A 22,267-nucleotide genomic window follows, 5' to 3' on the forward strand; every position below is an offset into this window, starting at 1 on the left:
AGTATAAAAGTACACATATTTACATAGATTTGTACATGAGTCCTGAAGGAGGGTCAAATGAGGAAGAAAAATGGACAGGGGGACTGGGTTTCCAAAGAGGGACTGTCCCTCTGAAAAAAGTACAGTTGTGAGCTATGTGCTTACACAATCAGGCTGAATTGCATGTGATTGGAAAAAGGTCTACTCACACACAGACCAGTCTCTCTCTCTTTCTCTGCACTCAATTTCCTGTTCCTGTCTGTGCCCAGGAAGTAGGAGGAGCAGTCACAGGGGCAGGCTGGACAGCACAGAGCAATGATCATCAGATCTTCTCTGCAAGCCACAAAGGGTACAGCTTTCCCAGGTAGATCATGCAGAGACTGCTAGAAATATTACTTTTATTACTATTCACATCTGATCAGCAATGCCGAGACTGCTATAAATTTTACTTTTATTACTATTCACATCTGATCACCAATGCTGAGACTGTGGTGATATTTTTTGCAACTTTATCAGATTTTGCAACCGGTTGCACTTATTTATAGGTATAGCTATCAGAAAGTGCAACCTAACCATTGACTTTAACCATCTGTATCAGAAAATGCAACCCAACCAAACCCTATTCTCACACAGAACCCTCCCCTCTTGCTAAACTGATAGAAGTAATTCCTATTATTCTCTATGGAGGCCAGTTTTCACTAGGTTGTTTTCAAAATGGTGTGCGGGGAAAAAATGGCTGCATGTTTTTGCACATGTGATTCCCCATAGCTGTGCATGGCACAACTAGAGGGATTCGGATATGTTCTTGCATGTGATTAAGTACCAGCATGTTCCAACTTTCCAGCGTACCCATCAAGCCAGTGTACATTTTCTTCTGTGCTTGCGCAGCACAGCCTCTTCACTAGCCAAGACACAGAACATTTATATTGCGCTTTTCTCCTGGCGGACTCAAAACGCCAGAACTGCAGCCACTAGGGCACGCTCTATAGGCAGTAGCAGTGTTAGGGAGTCTTGCCCACGGTCTCCTTACTGAATAGGGGCTGGCTTACTAAACGGGAAGAGCGGAGATTCAAACCCAGGTCCCCTGTATCAGAGGCAGAGCCCTTAACCAGTACAAAGAAGTGCACACAAGAGGGGACGGTTAGGGCCGGTTCACACGGACGGCAGGCGGCGTTGGGGCGGCCAGGAAGTCGCGTCGTCCTGTGACGTCCCGTTCGGTGGCGGCGGTACAGAGATCGTCGCGATCAGCGTTTCTCGTCCCCGCAGGGGGACATGAAGCCGCGCCGGCTAGCCGTCCCTGGACGTTGCATGCGGCTTCTAGGGACGGCCGAAACGATGCGTTAAATCGGGATCAGAACGCCGCGTTTATGCAATCGACGGTAATCGACGGTAACCGCGCAATGCTAAACGCTCCTATTCACTTGAATGGGAGAGTTTAGCCGATGGGTCCCGAACGCTTGACGGTAGACGCCTTAGGGCCGGTTCACACGGACGCTTGGCGGCGTCTACCGTCAAGCGTTCGGGACCCATCGGCTAAACTCTCCCATTCAAGTGAATAGGAGCGTTTAGCATTGCGCGGTTACCGTCGATTACCGTCGATTGCATAAACGCGGCGTTCTGATCCCGATTTAACGCATCGTTTCGGCCGTCCCTAGAAGCCGCATGCAACGTCCAGGGACGGCTAGCCGGCGCGGCTTCATGTCCCCCTGCGGGGACGAGAAACGCTGATCGCGACGATCTCTGTACCGCCGCCACCGAACGGGACGTCACAGGACGACGCGACTTCCTGGCCGCCCCAACGCCGCCTGCCGTCCGTGTGAACCGGCCCTTAGTTGCCCACTGAGGGTGGGGAAGAGAGTTATTAGTTGCACATCAGGGGAGGGTTCTGTGTGAGAGTAGGGAGGGATTAGGTTATAGTAAAATATCTGTAAATATGACCAATATTTTACTATATGAACAAAGTGGTAGAATATTGGTAAATTTACTGATATTCTAGTACAGCTATCCTAAAAATAGTGTATGGTGAATTAATAGGTACTGTATGTCAATCTGCTGGTTTTACCTTGGTTACTGCACACGTATGCTACTTTGACATGTATGCTAGATTGTTGGAACAGCAGGCTGTCAATGAAAACTGCTTCACTTTACCTATTAAAGGGAAGGATAGGGATGTTTCCTTTTATACAATACCAGTTGCCTGGCAGTCCTGTTGATCTCTTTGGCTGCAGTAGTGTCTGAATCACACACCTAAAACAAGCATGCAGCTAATCCAGTCTGACTTCAGTCAGAGCACCTGATCTTCATGCTTGTTGAGGGGCTGTGGGTAAAAGTATTAGAGACACAGGATCAGCAGGAGAGTCAGGCAACTGGTATTAGTTTAAAAGAAAAAATCCATATCCTTCTCAGTTTAGGTTCCCTTTAACATGCACATTCTGCAGTAATGCAGTGCGTTACCATACCGCTGCAGTCAGATGATTTTTGTACCCTTCCATAGCCCTGCAAGGGCCGTGGAGTCAGAATTGAAGTTTCATAAACTGAGGAATAAGGAGTTGGAGTCAGATGATTTTTGTACCGACTCCACAGCCCTGATTATACCGCAATGCACCCGCTGCACTGTGAACATCGCATAGATATCCCACTCGCTTTAAGCCCCATCTACACGATACGATTCTTTGTGCGATTCGATTACGATTCTATTTATGATCCAATTAAATCCGACATGTCCGATCGGGATTTAATTCGATTTGCCATTGTTTTGCAATGGCGAATCGAATCCCGATCGGACATGTCGGATTGGGATTCTGCCTGGCAGTTCTCCTGATCCTGTGTCTCGAATACTTTTAGCCATAGACCCTGAACAAGCATGCAGCAAATCAGGTGCGCTGACTCACATTTTACTGGATTAGCCATATGCTTGTTCCAGGGTTTTGACTCAGACACTACTTCTTCCAGAAGATTAACAGGGCTGCCAGGCAACTGGCATTGTTTACAAGGAAATAAATATGGCAGCCTCCATATCCCTCTCACCTCGGGCTCCCTTAAAAAGAACGACATGCATGCTGCGTAATATGTTGGCGCTTTATAAATACAATAAATAAATACTTACATGGGAAAGGTGTTTTTGAATGCCTCACTGTATAATAACACCGTCAAGGCGTGATGCAACCTTTTGGCACGGTGTGTAAGGAGGCTGAAAATGTAATCCCATGACATGCAGCAACCCAGCTGAAGGAGTTAATAGTGGCCTCCTTTCCTGGGGCCTCAGTTGCTCATTGTCATCTCACAGTTCAAGCTACAAGTAATCTATAAACAGAGCTTATGAGAATATTGCAGCATGCAGCTCTGGATACTTGTACTATGTTAAAACTGGGTACACAAGAGATAAGTCTTTGGAAAAATGAAAGATCAAAGACTAATTTACCACCTTCCATGTAATATATGAGCATACTCGACACAGTCTATTCTATGGAGCTGAACTCCCCATCAGATAAAAATCTTTGCAAGATGCTGTACACAAAGATGCAGTACACATGCAACAGATCAGTATCTGCAAAAGATCTGCAGATGATTGTCTGATCTTTTTTCACCCATACCATGACACTAATTTACCTGAAAATGTATCTGATTAACTTCAAATTTGCATGCCACTTTTTGCACGAAAAGCAATTTTTTTGCATTGTCATTAAGTTGCATTAAAGTGAACCTATTGTGCAAAAACTAGATACTGGGTCCTGAAGAGGCTCATCGGGACTCTCCTGAAGAACGCAACTGCCCCCCTCTTTTGCACGAGCGTGGTCATGCTGCAGCTACGCAACGTTGAGTACAGTAACGTATACAGTAACGTATACACTCAATGAAAAGTATTCTTCACTTTAGTCGATAATGCACGCGTTTAGCAGTAGCAGAAACAAGAAGGATTTTTTTTTTTTTTTTACAAAGGAATAGAATAGAGAGCAGCCAGATTCAGCCCTTGTGTAGGGGCTGAGGAACATCTGTGCCCCCAAGAGCCTTGTTTGCAAACAGCTCTCTGTGATTGGCAGCTGTATAGAAGGGGGGGTACTGGGGAGTGGGCGGGGCTTGCTGGAGTCCTGCAGTATATGAGGCTGGGGTTTAAAGGGACAAGTTAATAAAGTTTAAAGGGACAATTCTCTTTCTCTGCAGCAGCAACAAGTAGACACATACAGCATGGAAGGCAGATTGTTGTGCTGGGAGGCTGAGAAGGAGCTGCAAGCCCAGACTGACCCTGTCCTTCTGCAGAACACAGTGCTGGAGAGGCTGCTTACAACCCAGGACAGGTACCTTCCATCCCCAACATACTTCCAGTGCGTGCAGAAGGAGATCCACCCGTACATGCGCAAAATGCTCACCAGCTGGATGCTTGAGGTAAGGCAAAGAGCAAAGTGGGGGAACGCAGAACAGCCAATCGCAATCGTTTTATTTGTCTGACTTCAGAAAGCTAAAAATCCCATCGGTTGCCATGGGTTACTGCACTCCATTCATTTTAGCACTGTGATCTGAATAAACCTCAGTCAGTGAACACTTAAAGGACAACTGAAGAGAGAGGGGTATAGAGGCTGCCATATTTATTTCCTTTTAAGCAATACCAGTTGCCTGGCTGTCCTGCTGATCCTTTGCCTACTAATACTTTTAACCATAGACCCTGAACAAGCATTGCAGTAGATCAGGTGTTTCTGATATTATTGTCCGATCTGACAAGATTAGCTGCTTGTTTCTGGTGTGATTCAGCCACTACTGCAGCCAAATAGATCAACAGGGCTGCCAGGCAACTGGTATTGTTTAAAAGGAAATGCATATAGCAGCCTCCATAAAATCCTCATTTTAATTGTTTATTAACTCTAGCCTTATAAAAAAACAGGTGATCATGTGCAATAACTGCTCGCAGCCAATCAGATTTGAGCTTTCAGAAACTTTAGTGCAGGTAGAACACTGCCTATGGTATTCGGTAAAAGCAGTGGATGATGATGATTATTATTAGTAATACCGTTATCATGATTCTTATTTTATTACTATTGACTTGTATGGTGCCAGCATCTTCTGTGGTGATGTACACACAGAATTGCTCTGTACAAAGCACCAGCATATTACACAGCACGTTCAATGAAGTAGTAAGCTTAGGCTATACACCTATTGATTTTTCCAATCGATTTTCATGATTGGGCATGTTGAAAAATCTCTGTGTAAAGGGGGGGGGGGGCAGGAAGGGTGGCAGATCGATGGCCACATAGCGTTGCCTTGCGTTGAGCACTACAACTCTTGCAGTTTGATTGATGCGCAATAGATATCTGCTGAAATGCATCGAAATGAAGTTCTACACAGATATAAAGCAACCACTAAGGCTACTTTCACAGTTGGGAGGTGCATTGCGCCAGACAACATAATCACATTGCAATTATATTGTAGCGCGTTTACATCGGTGTGTGTTAGCAGATCGATGCAACTTAATGTTTTGGAAAAACGCAATACATACAGTGCGTTACTGCATAGTGCAGGTGTTAAAAGTGGCAGTGAAGGAAACCTTCTCTGTACTGTATGCTTCACTGTGTGCGTCACACGGCATAGGTCCAGCGTGAAGCAACCCCTCAATGGCCTCCATTCACAATACCATGATCGGTAAAGATTTTCAGTACGTAAAATTGCCAACAGTGGTACTGACCGTTTTTTTTTTCCATATTCGCAATCATTTTCTGAGTGCGAGAAAAGGTCAGTAAAATAGTGCGGTAACATGATGGGAATAGTGAAAAACGTCATTAAACGTTGATTAAAAATGCGGAATATGTGCGTAAAATATCGTTTTCTGTGAAAAAATTCCACAGTCCAGCAAGCACAACTTAAAATGCTCTAGAGTAGACTACATGTAACGTAATTAGACATGTAGTGAAAAATTGCGCCTGGTACTTACAGGTGATTAAGAAAATGATAACTTTATAATGAAACAATGCACCCTTTATTTTTATTTATTTATTTATTTTTATGAATTTCATTTTTTGCTAAATTTAAGTCTAAAATAATTTTTTACAGACGTTACCACACTTTTATCACTTTTCCTGCAAATGGTAATTTTAGGCAGAAAACATTGTGAATGTGAAGAATGTGAAGATGATCATGCTCCAGTTGGTAATTTTCCGACATTCGGTTATGGAATGTGGAAACTCATTGGCCTCAATTCACTAAGCTTTATCAAACACTTTATCAAACGTTTGATAATTTACCTCAAGGGTAAAATCTAATTTTGATATAGATTTATTGTATGTTTTATCGATAAAACGTTCAATAAATCTATAACACTTTAGTGAATTCAAAATCAGATTTTACCCATGAGGTAAATTATCAAACGTTTGATAAAGTGTTTGATAAAGCTTAGTAAATTGAGACCATTGTGAATGGTATGCGTGAGGCAACGCCTCAGTGTGACAGTAGTCAAACCTATCGATTTCCAGTCAGATAGGCGTCAATCGCCTTGGCATATAGGGCCATAATTGACCTGTGTATAGCTGGTTTATGGAGGCAGTAAAATTGGTCAGTGATTGGCCAATCATAATTGAAAGTTTGTACCAGGCTTTAGTTTGATATGAAGGCTAATGATTAACAAAAAACTTCATTAAAGAGATACTGAAGCGAAAAAAAAAAATATGATATAGTGAATTGGTTGTGTACTATGAATAATTACTAGAAGATTAGCACCAAAGAAAATATTCTCATACTTTTATTTTCAGATATATAGTGTTTTTTCTAACATTGCATCATTCTATAATAAGTGCAGATTACACAACACTCAGCATTCAAAATGAGTCTTTCAGAGCAGTCTGTGAAGTAATGACCTCTCCTCTAGCAGAGGAAAAGTAAATAGTCCAGGAACAGTTGAGATAATAAAAGTCAGATAACAGCCCTCTCCATGACTAACTTAGTTGGAGAGCTTAATGGCTTGTTTGCATAGAGATAACAACTGGAGTTTCTCAACTCTTCCTGTACTGGAAACAATTACACTGATGTATCTGATCTTAATGTTTTATTTCTTAGCTGTGCTACACATACAAATCATAATATCATCATTTTTTTTCGGTTCAGTGTCTCTTTAATAATGCTGTCAATTAATTCACTCCCGTATCTGATGAGCTCTATGCAACGTTTTGGTTTAGACTTCACCAATTCCATTTCCACTAGTTTATAGGAAAACATGTTTTTATTGAAGTGAAAGCCCATTTCTATGAATGAATTAGCCCTGGAGATGGGCACTGTGATTGGCTGCACACTGTTACATGCTGGAACTGTCAATATAGAATCTAATGCAGAGATGGATTAAGATGTAATGGGGTCCTATGCAAGGTAGTAGATGTGGGACCCCTTTGTGGTCCTTTTGGTAATCTGAAGTGAAGAGAGGTCACAAAAGGTCTTATCGGATCACCCAGAGATGTGATGGAAAATTGTACTGTGTGTATGAGGCTTAAAGTGAACCAGAGACGAAGCACCCTCATGTATTTCACCATATATATCAGTGGGAACTTTAGAGAAAACACCTACTCTGCTCTCTGCTTCATTCTTCACTGCTCAGCCTGCTTCTGATCAGCCCTGATAAAATCCCCAACTGAGCATTCAGTCTGGCTTTGCTCAGGAATCATTATAGCAGTCTGTCTTCTCTAATGTCTTTTCAAGCCCAAGCCTGCCCCCTGCTGGCTCTGCTATAATGACTCAGCTATAATGATTCCTGAGCAAAACCAGACTGAATGCTCAGTCGGGGATTTTATCAGGACTGATAAGAAGCAAGCTGAACAGTGAAGAATGAAACCAAGAGCAGGGTAGGTGTTTCCTCTAATGTTCCCACTGATATACGTATATGGTAAAATACATGAGGGTGCTTCGTCTCTGGTTCACTTTAAGGGCCAACATACTGAGAATATCTGGAACAGATTGGTTAGGCAAGCTATGATACTACATGGCAGTGGTAAGAATGTACAATTAATATTGTATGGTGTGTGGCCAGCTTAAGGAGGATGTTGATAATTTCTTTGATCAGCCTGCTTGAAAAGGTGTATAGTCAGCCTGTTGCCTGATAGCAGTAATAGCTATAATTTATAGGAGGACAGCTATGGTCATTTTCATAGCTCATCCATGAGAAGTGTTCTATACAGGAAGCTTCTGGCTCTTAACAGGTTAGGACTTGCAGTTTTCCTAAAATGGAAGTCATAATAAAAAATTAACATAAAAAATTAACTTATAAATCCGCTTTAGAAACCATCTTTTATCCTTTTCAAGTAAACCTATGCCGTACACAGGTAGCTCACGGCCCAGTTGTACAATAGAACCTTTCACCTCACCCTTCCAAATCGGAAATTGTTTGGTTGAGGAGTGGGAGGTGAGTATGGTTGAGGTGAGCCAGCATGAAAGTCCATAGGAAACAATTCTCCAGTCACAGCTATGTCTACAACTTGAAGCATTCTAATCGGCCAAATATCGTGTTATTACTACAACCTATCTGAAACAGTTTGAGAGGGTGCTGTCCACCCAATCCTGTTAGTGGAATTTCCCCATGGACTTTCACACTGGCTGACCTCAATCATACTAGCGCCAAAAAAGTGTTCTTTTAACCACATGCTAGGGAGAAAGCCACCTCTCTCCAGCTGGCCATATATGTATCACTTTTGTGGGTGGTAGGGAGGCAGATTCAATCACATTTAAATCGATCAAAACTGAATTTGCTGTGAGGAGTAGGAATTGGTCAGCCGAATTTGAAAAGGACTGCTTGGCATATCGATCTGTAAGGGCTCGTTTCCACTATTGCGGTGCAGAATCGCCTGGATTCCACCGCTGTTGAAATTGCATGAAATAGCATGCGGATGCGAATTTTTGCGCGTTTTTTGCTGCGAATTTGCATGCGAATTCGCATAGGTGAGGGTATATGCGAATTTAACCATGTCACTGCCTGTTTGAATTACATTGGTACCTATGCGAATTCGCATGCGAATCCGCATGAAAATTCGCATACCATAGCGAATTTCCTATTAAATACATTAGCGGCGATTCGCATGCATTCCACTCGCAGGCGAATTCGTTGGCTCTTTTGTGCGTTTTTTTACCGCTGAAAAAAACGCACCTCAACAACGCTACAGTGGAAACAGGCCCATCCACTTGCATTACATGTGCGAATCCGCATGCGTTGGACGCATGCGGATTCGCGATAGTGGAAACGAGCCCTAACTGATCTGTGTATGGCTACCCTTAGATTCCTGTTATTGCACGCCTAAACTTTCTATTGATCAATATACTACATAATCCTGCAGGCCCGATCAGCCTGTTCCACCTCAGTCAAGGGAAACCTGCCATTGCTTATGACTAGGGATCGCCCTGCCTGGAAGAATTCAGAGGAGCATGTGATCAGTTTGATCACCTGATAGATTTGGAAGGTTCTGATTTGCTATGATGACTTTGGTTTAACGCATGCACATGGCCAGCAATTCAGTGCCTTACAAATCTGTCAACTGATCACATGCTCCTCTGTAAGTTCTCCTATGTAGGGCCATCCCTACTCATGGCCAATAACCTGTCCAAAAGCACTTGGAAGCAAATTGAACAGACAGGTAGCAGTGGATAGATTAAATCAAAGTGCTCACATTTGACACAATAAATGACTTGCATCATGTGAAGTTTATATGACTGAATGCACAGTGATGAAGTTGATGTTTGTCTCCCCTGATTGTCTTAGGTGTGTGAAGACCAGCGATGTGGAGAGGAGGTGTTCCCTCTGGCAGTGAATTGCTTGGACCGCTTCTTGTCTCTGGTACCTGTGGAGAAGAGGAGGCTTCAGCTCCTGGGTGCTGCTTGTGTTCTGCTGGCTTCAAAGCTGAAGGAGACCAAAGTATTGACCATAGAGAACCTCTGCATGTACTCTGACTATTCCTTCTCCAACAGAGAGCTGCAGGTAAATACCAGTCACAGGCCATCGGCCAGGCTAGGCAGGGCCGGTTCTCTCATGAAGCAAGGTGAAACATTTGCATCAGGCGCAGAGATTACAAGGGCGGCATGTTTGTACTGTGTTTACTGTTACAGCATGCAGTCAGAGTAGGAGGAAAATCGAGAGGAGAGCGAGTGAGGTGAAGAGGTCATCATTAGGGAAAAGCAGCTTGTTGTGCTGTGCAGGGAGTCTGACAGTGAGTGAGGAGCCGGGAAGCAGGAGAGCAGCTGACTGAGAACATTAAATGAAGAAGAAATATTACATGGCATATTAGCATTACTTAACAAAACTTGCACCACAGCTACTGTATAACGTGCCGTGCAAATTGTTGGATGCTGTGTCATTATTCCAGTTTGGGAAGGGGGAGGAAGAATCCTCACAAGTTTTCCTCAGGCAGCAAAAAGTCTAGAACCGGCCTTAAGGCTAGGGCCTACATCAGGGGGATTTGTAATGTAGTAGATGAGGCCTACCATTATATCTGCAGGTTTTGAAGAAGGAAGATGTCACCTATTGTTAAAGGAAACCTGAGACTTGGGGGACAAGAGGATTTTTGCTTACCTGGGGCTCTTTCCAGCCCCTTGTAGTTTGTCAGCTCACCTCAGCGTCCTCCCAGTCCAATTTGTTATGCTGCCGTGGCCAAGTCCATCCAAGGGCTACTGTGCATGCGCTTTTCCGGGCCATGCACCTCCTTGAATGTGCTTCCATGATCAGGAGCGTTCTGAGCATGCTCAGTGTCTGTACATACGGCGCATGCCCAGAATGCTCCTATCCTCGGCAGCGAGATCGAGGAGGTGCGCGGCTTCCAGGAAAATCCTATTTATAAGAGAGAGTATGGATACACTTATTTATCTCTTCAGTTTATTGTCAGATAAAGTTTATTTAAATAATGGCTACCATGACTCAATAATCTGTTACTGAGATTGACTGTGAAGTGTTGTCTGATCTTCTGTTGTCTGTCTAGTCCATGGAGCTGCTGGTCCTGAACAAGCTGCAGTGGGATATCGAGGCGGTGACACCCAGAGACTTTCTACCACATTTCCTGGCCCTGCTGGACTTGCCAATAGAGAGAGTGCAGCAAGTTAGGAAGCACACCGAGACCTTCATTGCACTGTGCACAACAGGTGAGTCCAGCAGCAATCCACCAATCAGGGTGTGTCTTATTCTTGCTCCTGCCAAATACTTACTGCATAAGTCGGCTGAAGTGGCTATTTTGGTTTTTCTAGGCTGAGAATCTGGTGTACGTTCAGCCGCGTCCCAGTGTCATTAAAGGACAGCTGTTGAGGGATATGGAGGTTGCCATATTTTTCCTTTAAGCAATACCAGTTGCCTGGCTGTTCTTCTGATCCTCTGCCTCTAATACATTCAGCCATAGACCCTGAACAAGCATGCAGATCAGATGTTTCTGACATTGTCAGATCTGACAAGATTAGCTGCATGCCTGTTTCTGGTGTTATTCAGGCACTACTGCAGCCAAATAGATCAGCAGGGCTGCCAGGCAACTAGAATTCTTTAAAAGGAAATAAATATGGCAGCCTTCATATTCTTCTCACTACAGTTGTGCTTTAAAGATAACCTAAAGTAAAAAAAAAAAAATGAGATGAACTCATCTGGGGCTTCCCTCAGCCCCCTGCAGCCGATCGGTGACGGTGAAACCGGAAGTCGTCGCCGGCGGGTCCAGAGGCATCGGACCGGAGCTACGAGGGCACCGATCGGCTGCAGGGGGCTGAGGGAAGCCCCAGGTGAGTTCATCTCATTTTTTTTTTTTTGCCTTTAGGTTCACTTTAAGGCCTGGTTCACACAGGCTTCTGGCGACATTGCATTTCGCCGATACTAAACGCTCCTCTACAAACAAGCAGAGAAGCATTTGGCATCAGTTCCCTTCGTGCTTAGCCGATAGCATCCAGGATGAAACAAGACGACAGGATCGAGTGTAGTATTTGCACAAACGTTGGGAAAAGCCAGCACCGACTTTTAAAACGCGATGTACGTTCATTTGAATGGACAGTGCTTTAGTGCCAAGTGCCACAAATGATGCCGGTTCATCAACCTCAACAGGGATATGTGAGGGAGCAGGCTGGTGTTGTACTTTGTTTTCTGGTTGAACTCGATGGACATGTGTCTTTTTTCAACCCAAATAACTATGTAACTATGTAAAATCTGTGTGAACCAGATCTGGTTAGAAGTATTCAGGCTGTTAGGTAAAGTTTAGGTAAAGACTCTTCACTTTCTTCAGCAGTATAAACCTGTAATACGTTGGCTTACTGATCAAGGACAGGCAGTAGATCTTCAAAGCAAACCTTAAAGGGAACCTAAACTGAGAAGGATATGGATTTTTCCTTTTAAAATAATACCAGTTGCCTGACTCTCCTGCTGATCCTGTGTCTCTAATACGTTTAGCCACAGCCCCCGAACAAGCATGCAGATCAGGTGCTCTGAGGGCTTGTTTCCACTGTTGCGACGCGATTTCGGCCGCATTCCGACGCTTGTAAAAACGCATGCGGATGCGTTTCCACATGCGTTTTTACCCGCGATTTCGCATGCGATTTCGCATGGCAGGGTGCCATGCGAAATTAACCATGACACTGCCAGGGCTAAATAAAATTGAAAAAGGTGCGAAATCGCGGGTAAAAACGCATGTAACAAACGCATGCGTTTTTACTATTAAATACATTAGCGGCGATTCGCACGGATTCCCGACGCAGGCGAAATCGTTGGCTCTTTTGTGCGTTTTTTTCACGCTGAAAAAAACGCACCTCAACAACGCTACAGTGGAAACAGGCCCATCCACTTGTATTACATGTGCGGATCTGCATGCGTTGGACGCATGCAGATTCGCGATAGTGGAAACGAGCCCTGACTGAAGTCAGACTGGATTAGCTTGTTTTAGGTGTGCGATTCATCCACTGCTGCAGCAATAGCGCTGCCAGGCAACTGGTATTGTGTAAAAGGAAACATCCATATCCCTCTCAGTTAAGGTTCCCTTTAAGCAAAAAAACTTGTGATATGGTGAATTGTATGTGTAGCACGGATAAGGAATAGAACATTAAAGCAGTAGGATTAGCCATGCTATGCCAGGGAAAAAAAAACATATATAAGTAGATAAATAATTGATCTACTTACATAACACATGTATTGTACTGTCCACGTTTTGATTTCAGTGAATTTTATATAGTAAATGAAGAGAATTCTGTTCCTGGTGGGAACCATGTCTTTTGCCCACAGTTTGAGGCTAAATCCTGATGTCATTTCTGCCCTTTACTTTTTTTTCTTTTCTCCTCCAATCGCTGAGTCACCTCAGCCTTGCTTGTAAACACAAGTGAGCAGGGGATCGTGTTTCGGATAGGCAGCTAGGCAGGGAAATAAATGCGAGAGGAGGAATATATTATAGATAAAAAGAACCCCCAGCATGCAACTGCTTGGCACTGACTACTAAAGGGCCAGTGCTCCTAAGGTATGTGATAACTCCAAATCGTAACAGCAGAAAAAGTTTTGAATGCAGGATTAGCATCTTTAACACTTAATACACTCAGACCAGTTGCTATTGAAATTTGATTTTTATGGTGTCAATCCGGCTTTGATAGCAAAGAAGAGTCTCTTATTTTTATTTGCAGGTATTGTTTTTTATTTATTTATTTTTTTATAACCTTGCATCATTCTGCTCTGACCCATATGTAATTACATTTTTCTCCTGTGTTTTCTCCTTAGGTGATATTTTTAAACTTGTCAATAAAATGCCTTAAGCCACCAAAAAGCAAGAACATACTCAAAATAATTTTAAGTACGTTTTCATCAACTTTTCAGTACATTTTCCGTTGAAAAGTGTTGGAAAGTTATTTTAAATAGAAGATTAAAATGATCTCCTAGGAAAAAACTTAGGTGAAAAAGTGAATTGCATATGGGCCTCTGTCTTTTAAACTCTGCTGTTTAAGTGTTTCAGAAAACAAGACTATATACGTCCCAGTGGGTCAAAGAGCTCAGAGAAGCTCTTTTGCTTAGATAACAACTGCAGGTTTTTTTTAACTCTTCCTGTACTGGAAAACAATGAGACTATTTTCGTTGCTACTAGTGTTCTATTTCTTAGCTGTACTACACATACAATTCATTATATCATAAGTTTATTTTCGCTTCAGATTTGCCAAGTGCATTGCTACTCTCTTTACCCAGAAGGCATTACACTATGCTTTTTGCCATCGTCCCTTGTCCTCTCCCAATAGCACCAACACTACATGTCATTCTGGTATGCTAGAGCAACACATCTGTACAGTGCTTGTTTTCCAGAGTGTCATCAGCAGGGTCAGTCTCCAATAGTGCATGTGCAAAATTCTTTACACCTAAATCTTCTGTTGTTAGATAACTAGCAGACATCATTAGATTCTTGTAATGCTACAATTATTAATATGCTGGCAAATCTTTGTTTTGCAGATTGTACTTTTATTGCACTACCTCCTTCTATGGTGGCCGCAGCAAGTTTAGCAGCAGCCGTCACAGGGCTGAGGCCAGAAAATTTGGGAATGACGTATACCAGTTTAGCGACCACAAATTACCTCGCACAAGCTATCCGTTGTGACCCGGTAAAGATCTTTTTTTTTTTTTTAAATGTATTTGTAAAATGGTATTATTGCTGTGAGAGCATACAGATATTCAATAGTATTGCTCAGTGAGATACAAAAACATTCTGAGTTGATGTAGTGTTATGCAAATGTTCTAAACAAATTTATGCTGCTTCAAATGAAGCTGAGATAGGATTTGATTTGTCAATTTTTAAGCTGCCTAAATTTGCATAAAAATACATACTGTAATTCTGCAACAACTTACAATTATTTGCAGCAGCGTCACAGAAGATGATGGCGCTATATAAATCCAAATTAATAATAATGTCATTGACCATCTCTAATATTCAACAAGACTTTGTATCTTAAATTGGAACTTCAAGTAGATATAAAATACAATTAAAGGATACCCGAAGTGACATGTGACATGATGAGATAGACTTGTGTATGTACAGTCACTAGCACACTAATAACTATGCTTTGTTCCTTTTTTCTTTCTCTGCCTGAAAGGGTTAAATATCATGTATGTAAGTGGCTGACTCAGTCCTGACGCAGACAGGAAGTGACCACAATTTGACCCTCACTGATAAGAAATTCCAACTATAGAACACTTTCCTAGCAGAAAATGGCTTCTGAGAGCAGGGAAGAGATAAAAATAGTTCATAGATTTTTAGCTCTGGCATACTTCAACGAATGTGTCATTGAGCAAAAGCAATAAAACAGTTAAAACGTAAAAAGTAGATTTAAACATAAAATAAAACTGTAGAATATCTTAAAGTCCTTTTTAATTGAAGGAAGAGAGGTGCAATCATTTTTTCATTACTTTATTTTCGCTACGGGTGTCTTTTAAAGGTGTTCATTGAAATAAATCATTTAAATTGTACTTACATTTAACAACAATCCTTTCAGCAGACAGTATTTAGATATGTAATGTAAAGTACACATGTGCTAGTTTTAGTAAATGGCAATAAAATAATTAGGCTCTGTTCCTAGAGCGGAGGATGGACATATTTTTTTGTCTGTTCTCCACTCATCACTTAATGGACAGTGAATGGCTCCTATTTTATAAATAGGAGCCATTCACCCTTGTCACCTAGCAGCAGATCAGCGGGATCCTTTGTGGTAAGCGGACCACTGGCTAAAAGTATTAAGGTGCCCACACATCACTCGACTTGGTGGCCGATCGACCATCAGATTCGATATTTATTATTGAATCAGATGAAAATTGGTGCCGGCAAGAGCATGCCCGATTGACGATGTGACCAACTTCAGAGAGAATTCTGTCTCTTGGTTGATCTGCCCATTATCACTAGATGTATGGGCACCTGTAGAGGCAGAGGAGCAGCAGGACAGCCAGGCAATGTGCATTGTTTAAAAGGAAATAAATATGTCAGCCTCCATATGTCTCACCTCGGGTTCCCTATAAATATGTATGTAAATGAGTAATGCAGGTATATTACATGAATGAGTAGAGTTATAGTTTTCTGGTGTGTGATGAATAAAAGTACAGGCATGACCAATATTATACAGCATATGCATTTATTGCTGGACTTCACTTGTTAATTATACAGGCACTGCAAACTCCTGCTTATAACCTTTTTTATTCTGATCACAGAACATCCTGCGAATGTGTCAAGAACAGATTGAGGTGTCACTAGAATCCAACCTCCGGCAGGCTGAGAGAGAGCGAGTCCAGCAGCCCAAGACTGTAGAGGAGATTGAGCGGGCCAGCACTCCCACCGATGTCCTGGACTTTGACTTGTAACCTCTGTGTTGTCACCTGTCCTATCCGATTTATACTGTGCAGTGTTCTCCCCAGAAATTTTTTCCAGCCGGGTGGCATGAAAAAGTAGCCGGGTGGGGCGAGATGAGAATGCAGGGCCGGTGCTTCTGTGTGCAACTCTGCTTACAGCATAGGAGGTGGTGAGCCGATGACAGCTGGGTGGTCACCAAAACTAGCCGGGTGGAGCACCCGGCTAAAAGAGCCTGGGGAGAACACTGCTGTGAGACTGGCCTGAACTTGTGTGTCATTTCTCAGCTTTCCGCCATCCCTGTGCAGAACCACCCAAACAAGGAAGTGCATTGTTATGTGTACGTTGTTACACCAAGTCCTTCCTGGCATCATTCAATAGATGCTCACAGTCAATGGCCTTATATTCTGTTGTGCATTGAGAGAAGTTAATTCTGTTGCATTGGGGACTGTTTGCTCTGTAAATGGTTCATTAAATGTACAGAATTCCCAATGACAAAATGAAATGTTACTACAGAAAAGCACTCTCTCTCAATGCCTCTTAGATGATTGATTGTTGGCTTAAGGTTCGTATACACGTCCGATAAAGATCGTTCGTTACGAACGATTCGTGACGTTTACACGATATTCAAATTAGACTGAAAAGATCGTTCGTAATGAACGATTGTGTACACACGTGAACGATATAAGTATAAAGTACTGAACGACGAACGATAAAAAAATGCGTGCGCAAACGGAAGTGACGTTATGACAGGCAATAAGAACATGCGTTATCGGACGATCTTTGTACACACTGCAACGATTGAACGATTATCTTTCGAAAAAATCCGCCGGGTTGGATCGGTCCGATTGAACGATAACGATCGTTATCGTTCACAAAAACGATCGTTCACACTTTTTGAACGCACGATTATCGTTCCGATTGTCGTTATCGTTCGTTTTTGAACGATCGTTATCGTACGTGTGTACTCAGCTTTAGACTGCAGCTTTGAATCTGCAGGCTCCGCCCTCCACTACCTAGTTTAATTTATATTATGATTGGTTGGCTTATCTTATACCGCAACTATGAATTTGTAGGCTCCGCCCACCACCACATAAGATTCTTTAGAAAATATGTAGTAGTATATTGTCATTGTGATTTATCTTGCCTGCGTAATACCCCTAAGGATTGAAATGGCTTTTACAATGGTAATACTGTACAATGAACACATATAATAGATGTTCTATATATATAGGAGTTGTTTATAGAGAACCTGTGCCCAACTGTTTATGTAGTGAGACTCAGACACTCTACTGCCATTTACCAATTGACAGCATCTCTAGTCATGTGATTTTGGTCACATGATCAGTGAGCATTGGTGTAGTGACAGTTAAGTAATGGGCGGCACGCTTTGCGACTCAGTCCTGAGCAAGGGCCAATTCACACTAGAGCGTTTTGCTGGCGATTTCGGCAAAACGCTCAAGCGCTATCGCTTTTTAAAGCGCTTGTGCAATAATACCCTATGGGCCCGTTCTCACTTGAGTGATTTGCGTTAATTGCCAGCGATTAAAGCAAATCACCAAACGCAAACGTGTAGCCTGCACCATTTTCAGACGATTTTCCGGTGATCGCATTTCAGTGCTATAGAAGCACTACACGAGATCGCTAAAAAATCGCCAAGTGTGAGTGGCGATTTTTTTTTTTCGTGTTCAGCGCAAAAAAAACGCCCGAGCAAAATGCTAGCAAAAGCGCTAGCGTTTTGCAAGTGTGAATGGGCCTTAAGCAGGGTTCACACTTATTGAAATTTGTATGCAAACATGCAAAAACATGTTCGCCACACATTGTTTTGAAAACCCATTTGCTTCACAGCTAATGAAAGTCAATGGGGAATCGCACTACTGCTAATATTTCCCACATTGCGTTCGTGTTTTCACATGCGCAAAAAAACGTACATCTTGCAGCATAAATTCACACATTGCATTGCATGTGAATTTCCCCTTGACTTTTATGAGTAAAAAAACCACGAGCGAACATTTGCACACAAACGCAAATTGTAACACAAAAAGTGAATGCGGATAACCTTGTTTTTCACAATAAGGGTGATCCCTGCCTTACTCTATTAACAGCTGAACAGCTCTTATTCATTTCCCCTTTTCTCCTTAGTTTTTCTCCTTGGAGATAATTTTTCATCTTCTGTTTAAAATACTTTTTCAGCACTTAAAGAGGGTCTGAAGCGAGAATAAATCTCGCTTCAGACCTCATAGATAGCAGGGGCATGTGTGTCCCTGCTAAAACGCCGCTATCCCGCGGCTTAACGGGGGTCCCTGATCCCCCAAATCCCCTCCGTACAGCGGGGGAGCGCTTAAGCATTGGGGCAGGGCTAACCGCCGCAGCCCTGCCCCACACGCGTCTGTCAGACGCGTATCTCCGCCTCTCCCCCCCCCCCTCTGTCTTCCTTCACTGAGAGGGGCGGGGGAGAGGCGGCGATGCGCGTCTGATAGACGCGACTAGAGGCAGGGCTGCAGCCGTTAGCCCTGCCCCCAGGAAGCAATAAATCTGCGACCAAAAGACGACCAAGGTTTGCGGGGGTGGGTTTGGGGGTGAAGGGACCCCCGTTTAGCCGCGGGATAGCGGCGGTTTAGCAGGGGCACACATGCCCCTACTAACTATGAGCTCTGAAGCGAGATTTATTCTCGCTTCAGAGTCTCTTTAACAATTAAAGTACCAAAAATAGGTGAAAAATAGCTGTCAAAAGTATTTTATTTTGTTGCTGGTGGCTTAAAAGGCACTAGTGTAGAAATGTTACCTAGGAGAAAAAGTGAATTGAATAGGGGCCAGGGCCTCTTTAAAGGGAACCTAAACTGAGAAGGATATGGATTTTTCCTCTTAAAATAATACCAGTTGCCTGACTCTCCTGCTGACCCTGTGTCTCTAATACTTTTAGCCACAGCCCCTGAACAAGCATGCAGATCAGGTGCTCTGACTGAAGTCAGACTGGATTAGCTGCATGCTTGTTTCAGGGGTGGGATTCAGCCACTACTGCAGGCAAAGAAATCAGCAGGACTGACAAGCAACTGGTATTGTTTCAAAGGAAACATCCATATCCCTCTAAGTTAAGGTTCCTGCTAGTATCATAGTAATTGATGAAGAGGAGGTTCTTGAATAAGGTAACACTGGCAGATGACTGCCAGTATGGAAAACTATAGAATAGATGTTCTACATAAGTCAGTTTAATTTAGAAGATTTCCATGTTTGTTTAGAGTGTACCTTCTGATGTCCGATCTTGTATCGGAATCCCAGTAATGTAAACTACAAAGCACTTTCAAGGTACACACTACAAAAACTCTGCCATTGGTGCTTCCATGCCAATGGTTTATACAACTCGCCTTGGAGAGAACCGCAGGGACAAAACATTCCGAGACCAAGAAAGATTTTGTTGTGGTTAATTTATTTTATTTATTGGTTCTTTATTGTTTTAATTTAAGGCGTTGCATATTTCTGATTTGTTTTGGTTATTTGAATTGTTAATTTATTTTGAGTTGAAGCTGCACTGCATGTAACTATTTATTTGCAAAATGAATTGTGTTATGAGGAGACTTGAACTACTTGATGATGATGATGATGGGGCTAAAAGTGATGGACAAATAACTTTGACTTTGCTTTTACTATCTTCCTGGAAATCACCTCCAGTTTTTTTAGAAGCTGCAACTCTTTGCAGGCCTGGCCAGTCAGCAATGCATGCTGGGGCTTGTAGTTTTTCAGCTGGATGGGGGTGCCTATGGTTGCTCAGTATTATCCTATCTTGTTACATAGTAGTGTCTCCCAAGCCTGTAAGTGGCACAGTTAGTACATAGGCGCATAGGATGACTCAGCAGTGAGGTTTTCCCACCAATCCATCAAACGTGAACTGATCACGAGACTTGACGACATATTTGTTGACAGTCTGGCAACATTCGCAAGCCTTTGGGCCCATTCACACTGGGGTGATTAGTGGCTGTTTACCACTAATCGCCAGTGATCGCTACCGCTTTTAAAAGCGCTAGTGTAATGTAAAGTATATGGCAGTGATCTCACTGCGGTGATCACCGGCGATTTACGATAAATGAAAATGCGGCGCATGCAGCACTTTTTCTCGATTTTTTGAGCGATCACAATATTAAACAGCACTAATTGCGATTGCTCAACAATCGCAAGAATTACGCTTTTTACCGCAAAAAAAATCACCACCTCAAAACGCTATTGCTTATCGCCATCGTTTTGCGATCCCCTGCGTGAATGGGCCCTTTCGGTTCACGGTTACTGAATTCTTGGGGTTTCCTGTAGTGTAAGCCTTGTTGTATTTTCCTATTATTTAAGATTTTGTTCAGCAGTGACTTATTTATTTTTAAATTATTTTTCATTTCTTTTTTGTTTTGTTTTGTTCTTGTTTTGTATTTATTTTGGTCGGTTTTATTCTATTGAACCAATGTTCTACTTGTAACTTAATGAGAGAGAGAACATCCTCCATGTATTTTTGCACTTTATAGGAACTGTTCTCTTCCGGATTTGTTCAGAATTGTGTTTGTGTGTGTGAACTTTTTTATTTTCATAAATAAAATGGTTGAAAATGATCCAGTTTCTGTCTTATTAAAAAAATGAAAATTACACATTCATACAGCATCTCACAAGAGAGTACACGTCTCATATTTTCTTTTCATGGCACAACAATGAAGATATGACACTATAGTCAGTGTACAGCTTGTAAGTGTAAATTTGCTGTCCCATCAAAACAACTCAAAACACAGCCTTTAACCACTTCACCCCAAGGAGGTTTTTACCCTAACGGACAAGAGCGATTTTTCAGTGCTCACCCCTTTCATTTGCCAATAGCTTAATCACTACTAATCACAATGAAATGATCTATATCTTGTTTTTTTCACCACCAATTGGGCTTTTTGGGGATGATATTTGTTTTCAGTAATTACTTTATATTCTATGCATTTTAAAGGGGAAAACATGGAAAAAATGAAAAAATACACAATTTCTCCAATTTCATCCCCTATATTTTTAATATAAACACTGCTACTGTACATAAAACCCACACATTTTATCTGCCTATTTGTCCGGGTTATAACAAGATTTTAATTATGTCCCTAGTACAAAGTATGGTGACAATATAGTATTTGAAAATAAAGGTGGTTTTTTTTCACTATTTTCAGGTGCACAGGAATGGGAGCACGCACAGCAGCAGCAGCAGCACATGACGTTTTAAAACATCCTGGAGCCATTAAGAGGCTCCAGCAGGACTTTTTAATACGTCTGCATGTCACTAAGTGGTAATGTCTAAACTGTTGGCAACAAAAGTGAGTACACCTCTAAGTGAAGAATGTCAAAATTCTGCCAAACTGTTTATATTTTGTGTGCCAACCATTTTCCAGCACTGCCTTAAAGGGACTCTAAGGCGTAAAAGAAAACAAAATCGGAACTTACCTGGGGCTTTCTCCAGCCCACCGTAGGTCGGGTGGTCCCCCCGGCATCCTCCTGGCTCTTCTCCCGGTCCCTCCGCAGAAATCACGACCGGCGACACCAGGGCCGAGCTGACACTTCCTGAAAGATGATGCTTGTTGTCATCACGGCGGCCGGCGTGACAGTACTGCGCATGTGCGGTTTTCTAACTGTAAACCGCTCATGGCCAAAATCTGAGAAATAATTAATTTTTTCCATTTCTTTCTTAATCTTGCTGTTGAAATGGATTTAGAAAAAATTCTTAGCAAAATGTACCACCCAAAGAAAGCCTAATTGGTGGCGGAAAAAGCAATATATAGATTAATTGTGATAAGTAATTATAAAGTTATTGGCGAATGAATGGGGGGTGAAAGTTGCTCGGATGCATAAGGTGAACAACACTGTAGGCTGAAGTGGTTAAAGAGGAACTGTCGCGAAAATCTTAAAATTTCAAACACATACAAATGAGAAGTACATTTCTCCCAGAGTAAAATGAGCCATAAATGACTTTTCTCCTGTTGCTGTCACTTACAGTAGGTAGTAGAAATCTGACATTA

The 22,267-nt window shown here is 42.4% G+C and overlaps 1 protein-coding gene across 1 annotated transcript; it reads left to right on the forward strand.

The window, feature by feature from the left end:
- The first annotated feature begins 256 nt into the window (after positions 1-256).
- LOC137521627 (G1/S-specific cyclin-D1-like) lies at positions 257-20,811 on the forward strand. The gene is made up of 6 exons (XM_068241126.1): positions 257-343; positions 4,141-4,362; positions 9,698-9,913; positions 10,908-11,067; positions 14,369-14,517; positions 16,112-20,811. The coding sequence occupies exons 2-6, from the start codon at positions 4,165-4,167 to the stop codon at positions 16,259-16,261; spliced, it is 873 nt and encodes a 290-aa protein (XP_068097227.1). The 5' UTR covers positions 257-343; positions 4,141-4,164; the 3' UTR covers positions 16,262-20,811.
- Positions 20,812-22,267: the final 1,456 nt, after the last annotated feature.

Source organism: Hyperolius riggenbachi, chromosome 6 (genome assembly GCF_040937935.1).
Source record: "Hyperolius riggenbachi isolate aHypRig1 chromosome 6, aHypRig1.pri, whole genome shotgun sequence".
Lineage (NCBI taxonomy): Eukaryota > Metazoa > Chordata > Amphibia > Anura > Hyperoliidae > Hyperolius > Hyperolius riggenbachi.

Coding starts and splice junctions, on each gene's coding strand:
- LOC137521627 (XM_068241126.1), top strand. CDS start 4,165: ATGGAAGGCAGATTGTTGTGCTGGGAGGCTGAGAAGGAGCTGCAAGCC. Junction 4,363..9,697: donor TCACCAGCTGGATGCTTGAG/GTAAGGCAAAGA, acceptor TGATTGTCTTAG/GTGTGTGAAGACCAGCGATG. Junction 14,518..16,111: donor AAGCTATCCGTTGTGACCCG/GTAAAGATCTTT, acceptor TTCTGATCACAG/AACATCCTGCGAATGTGTCA.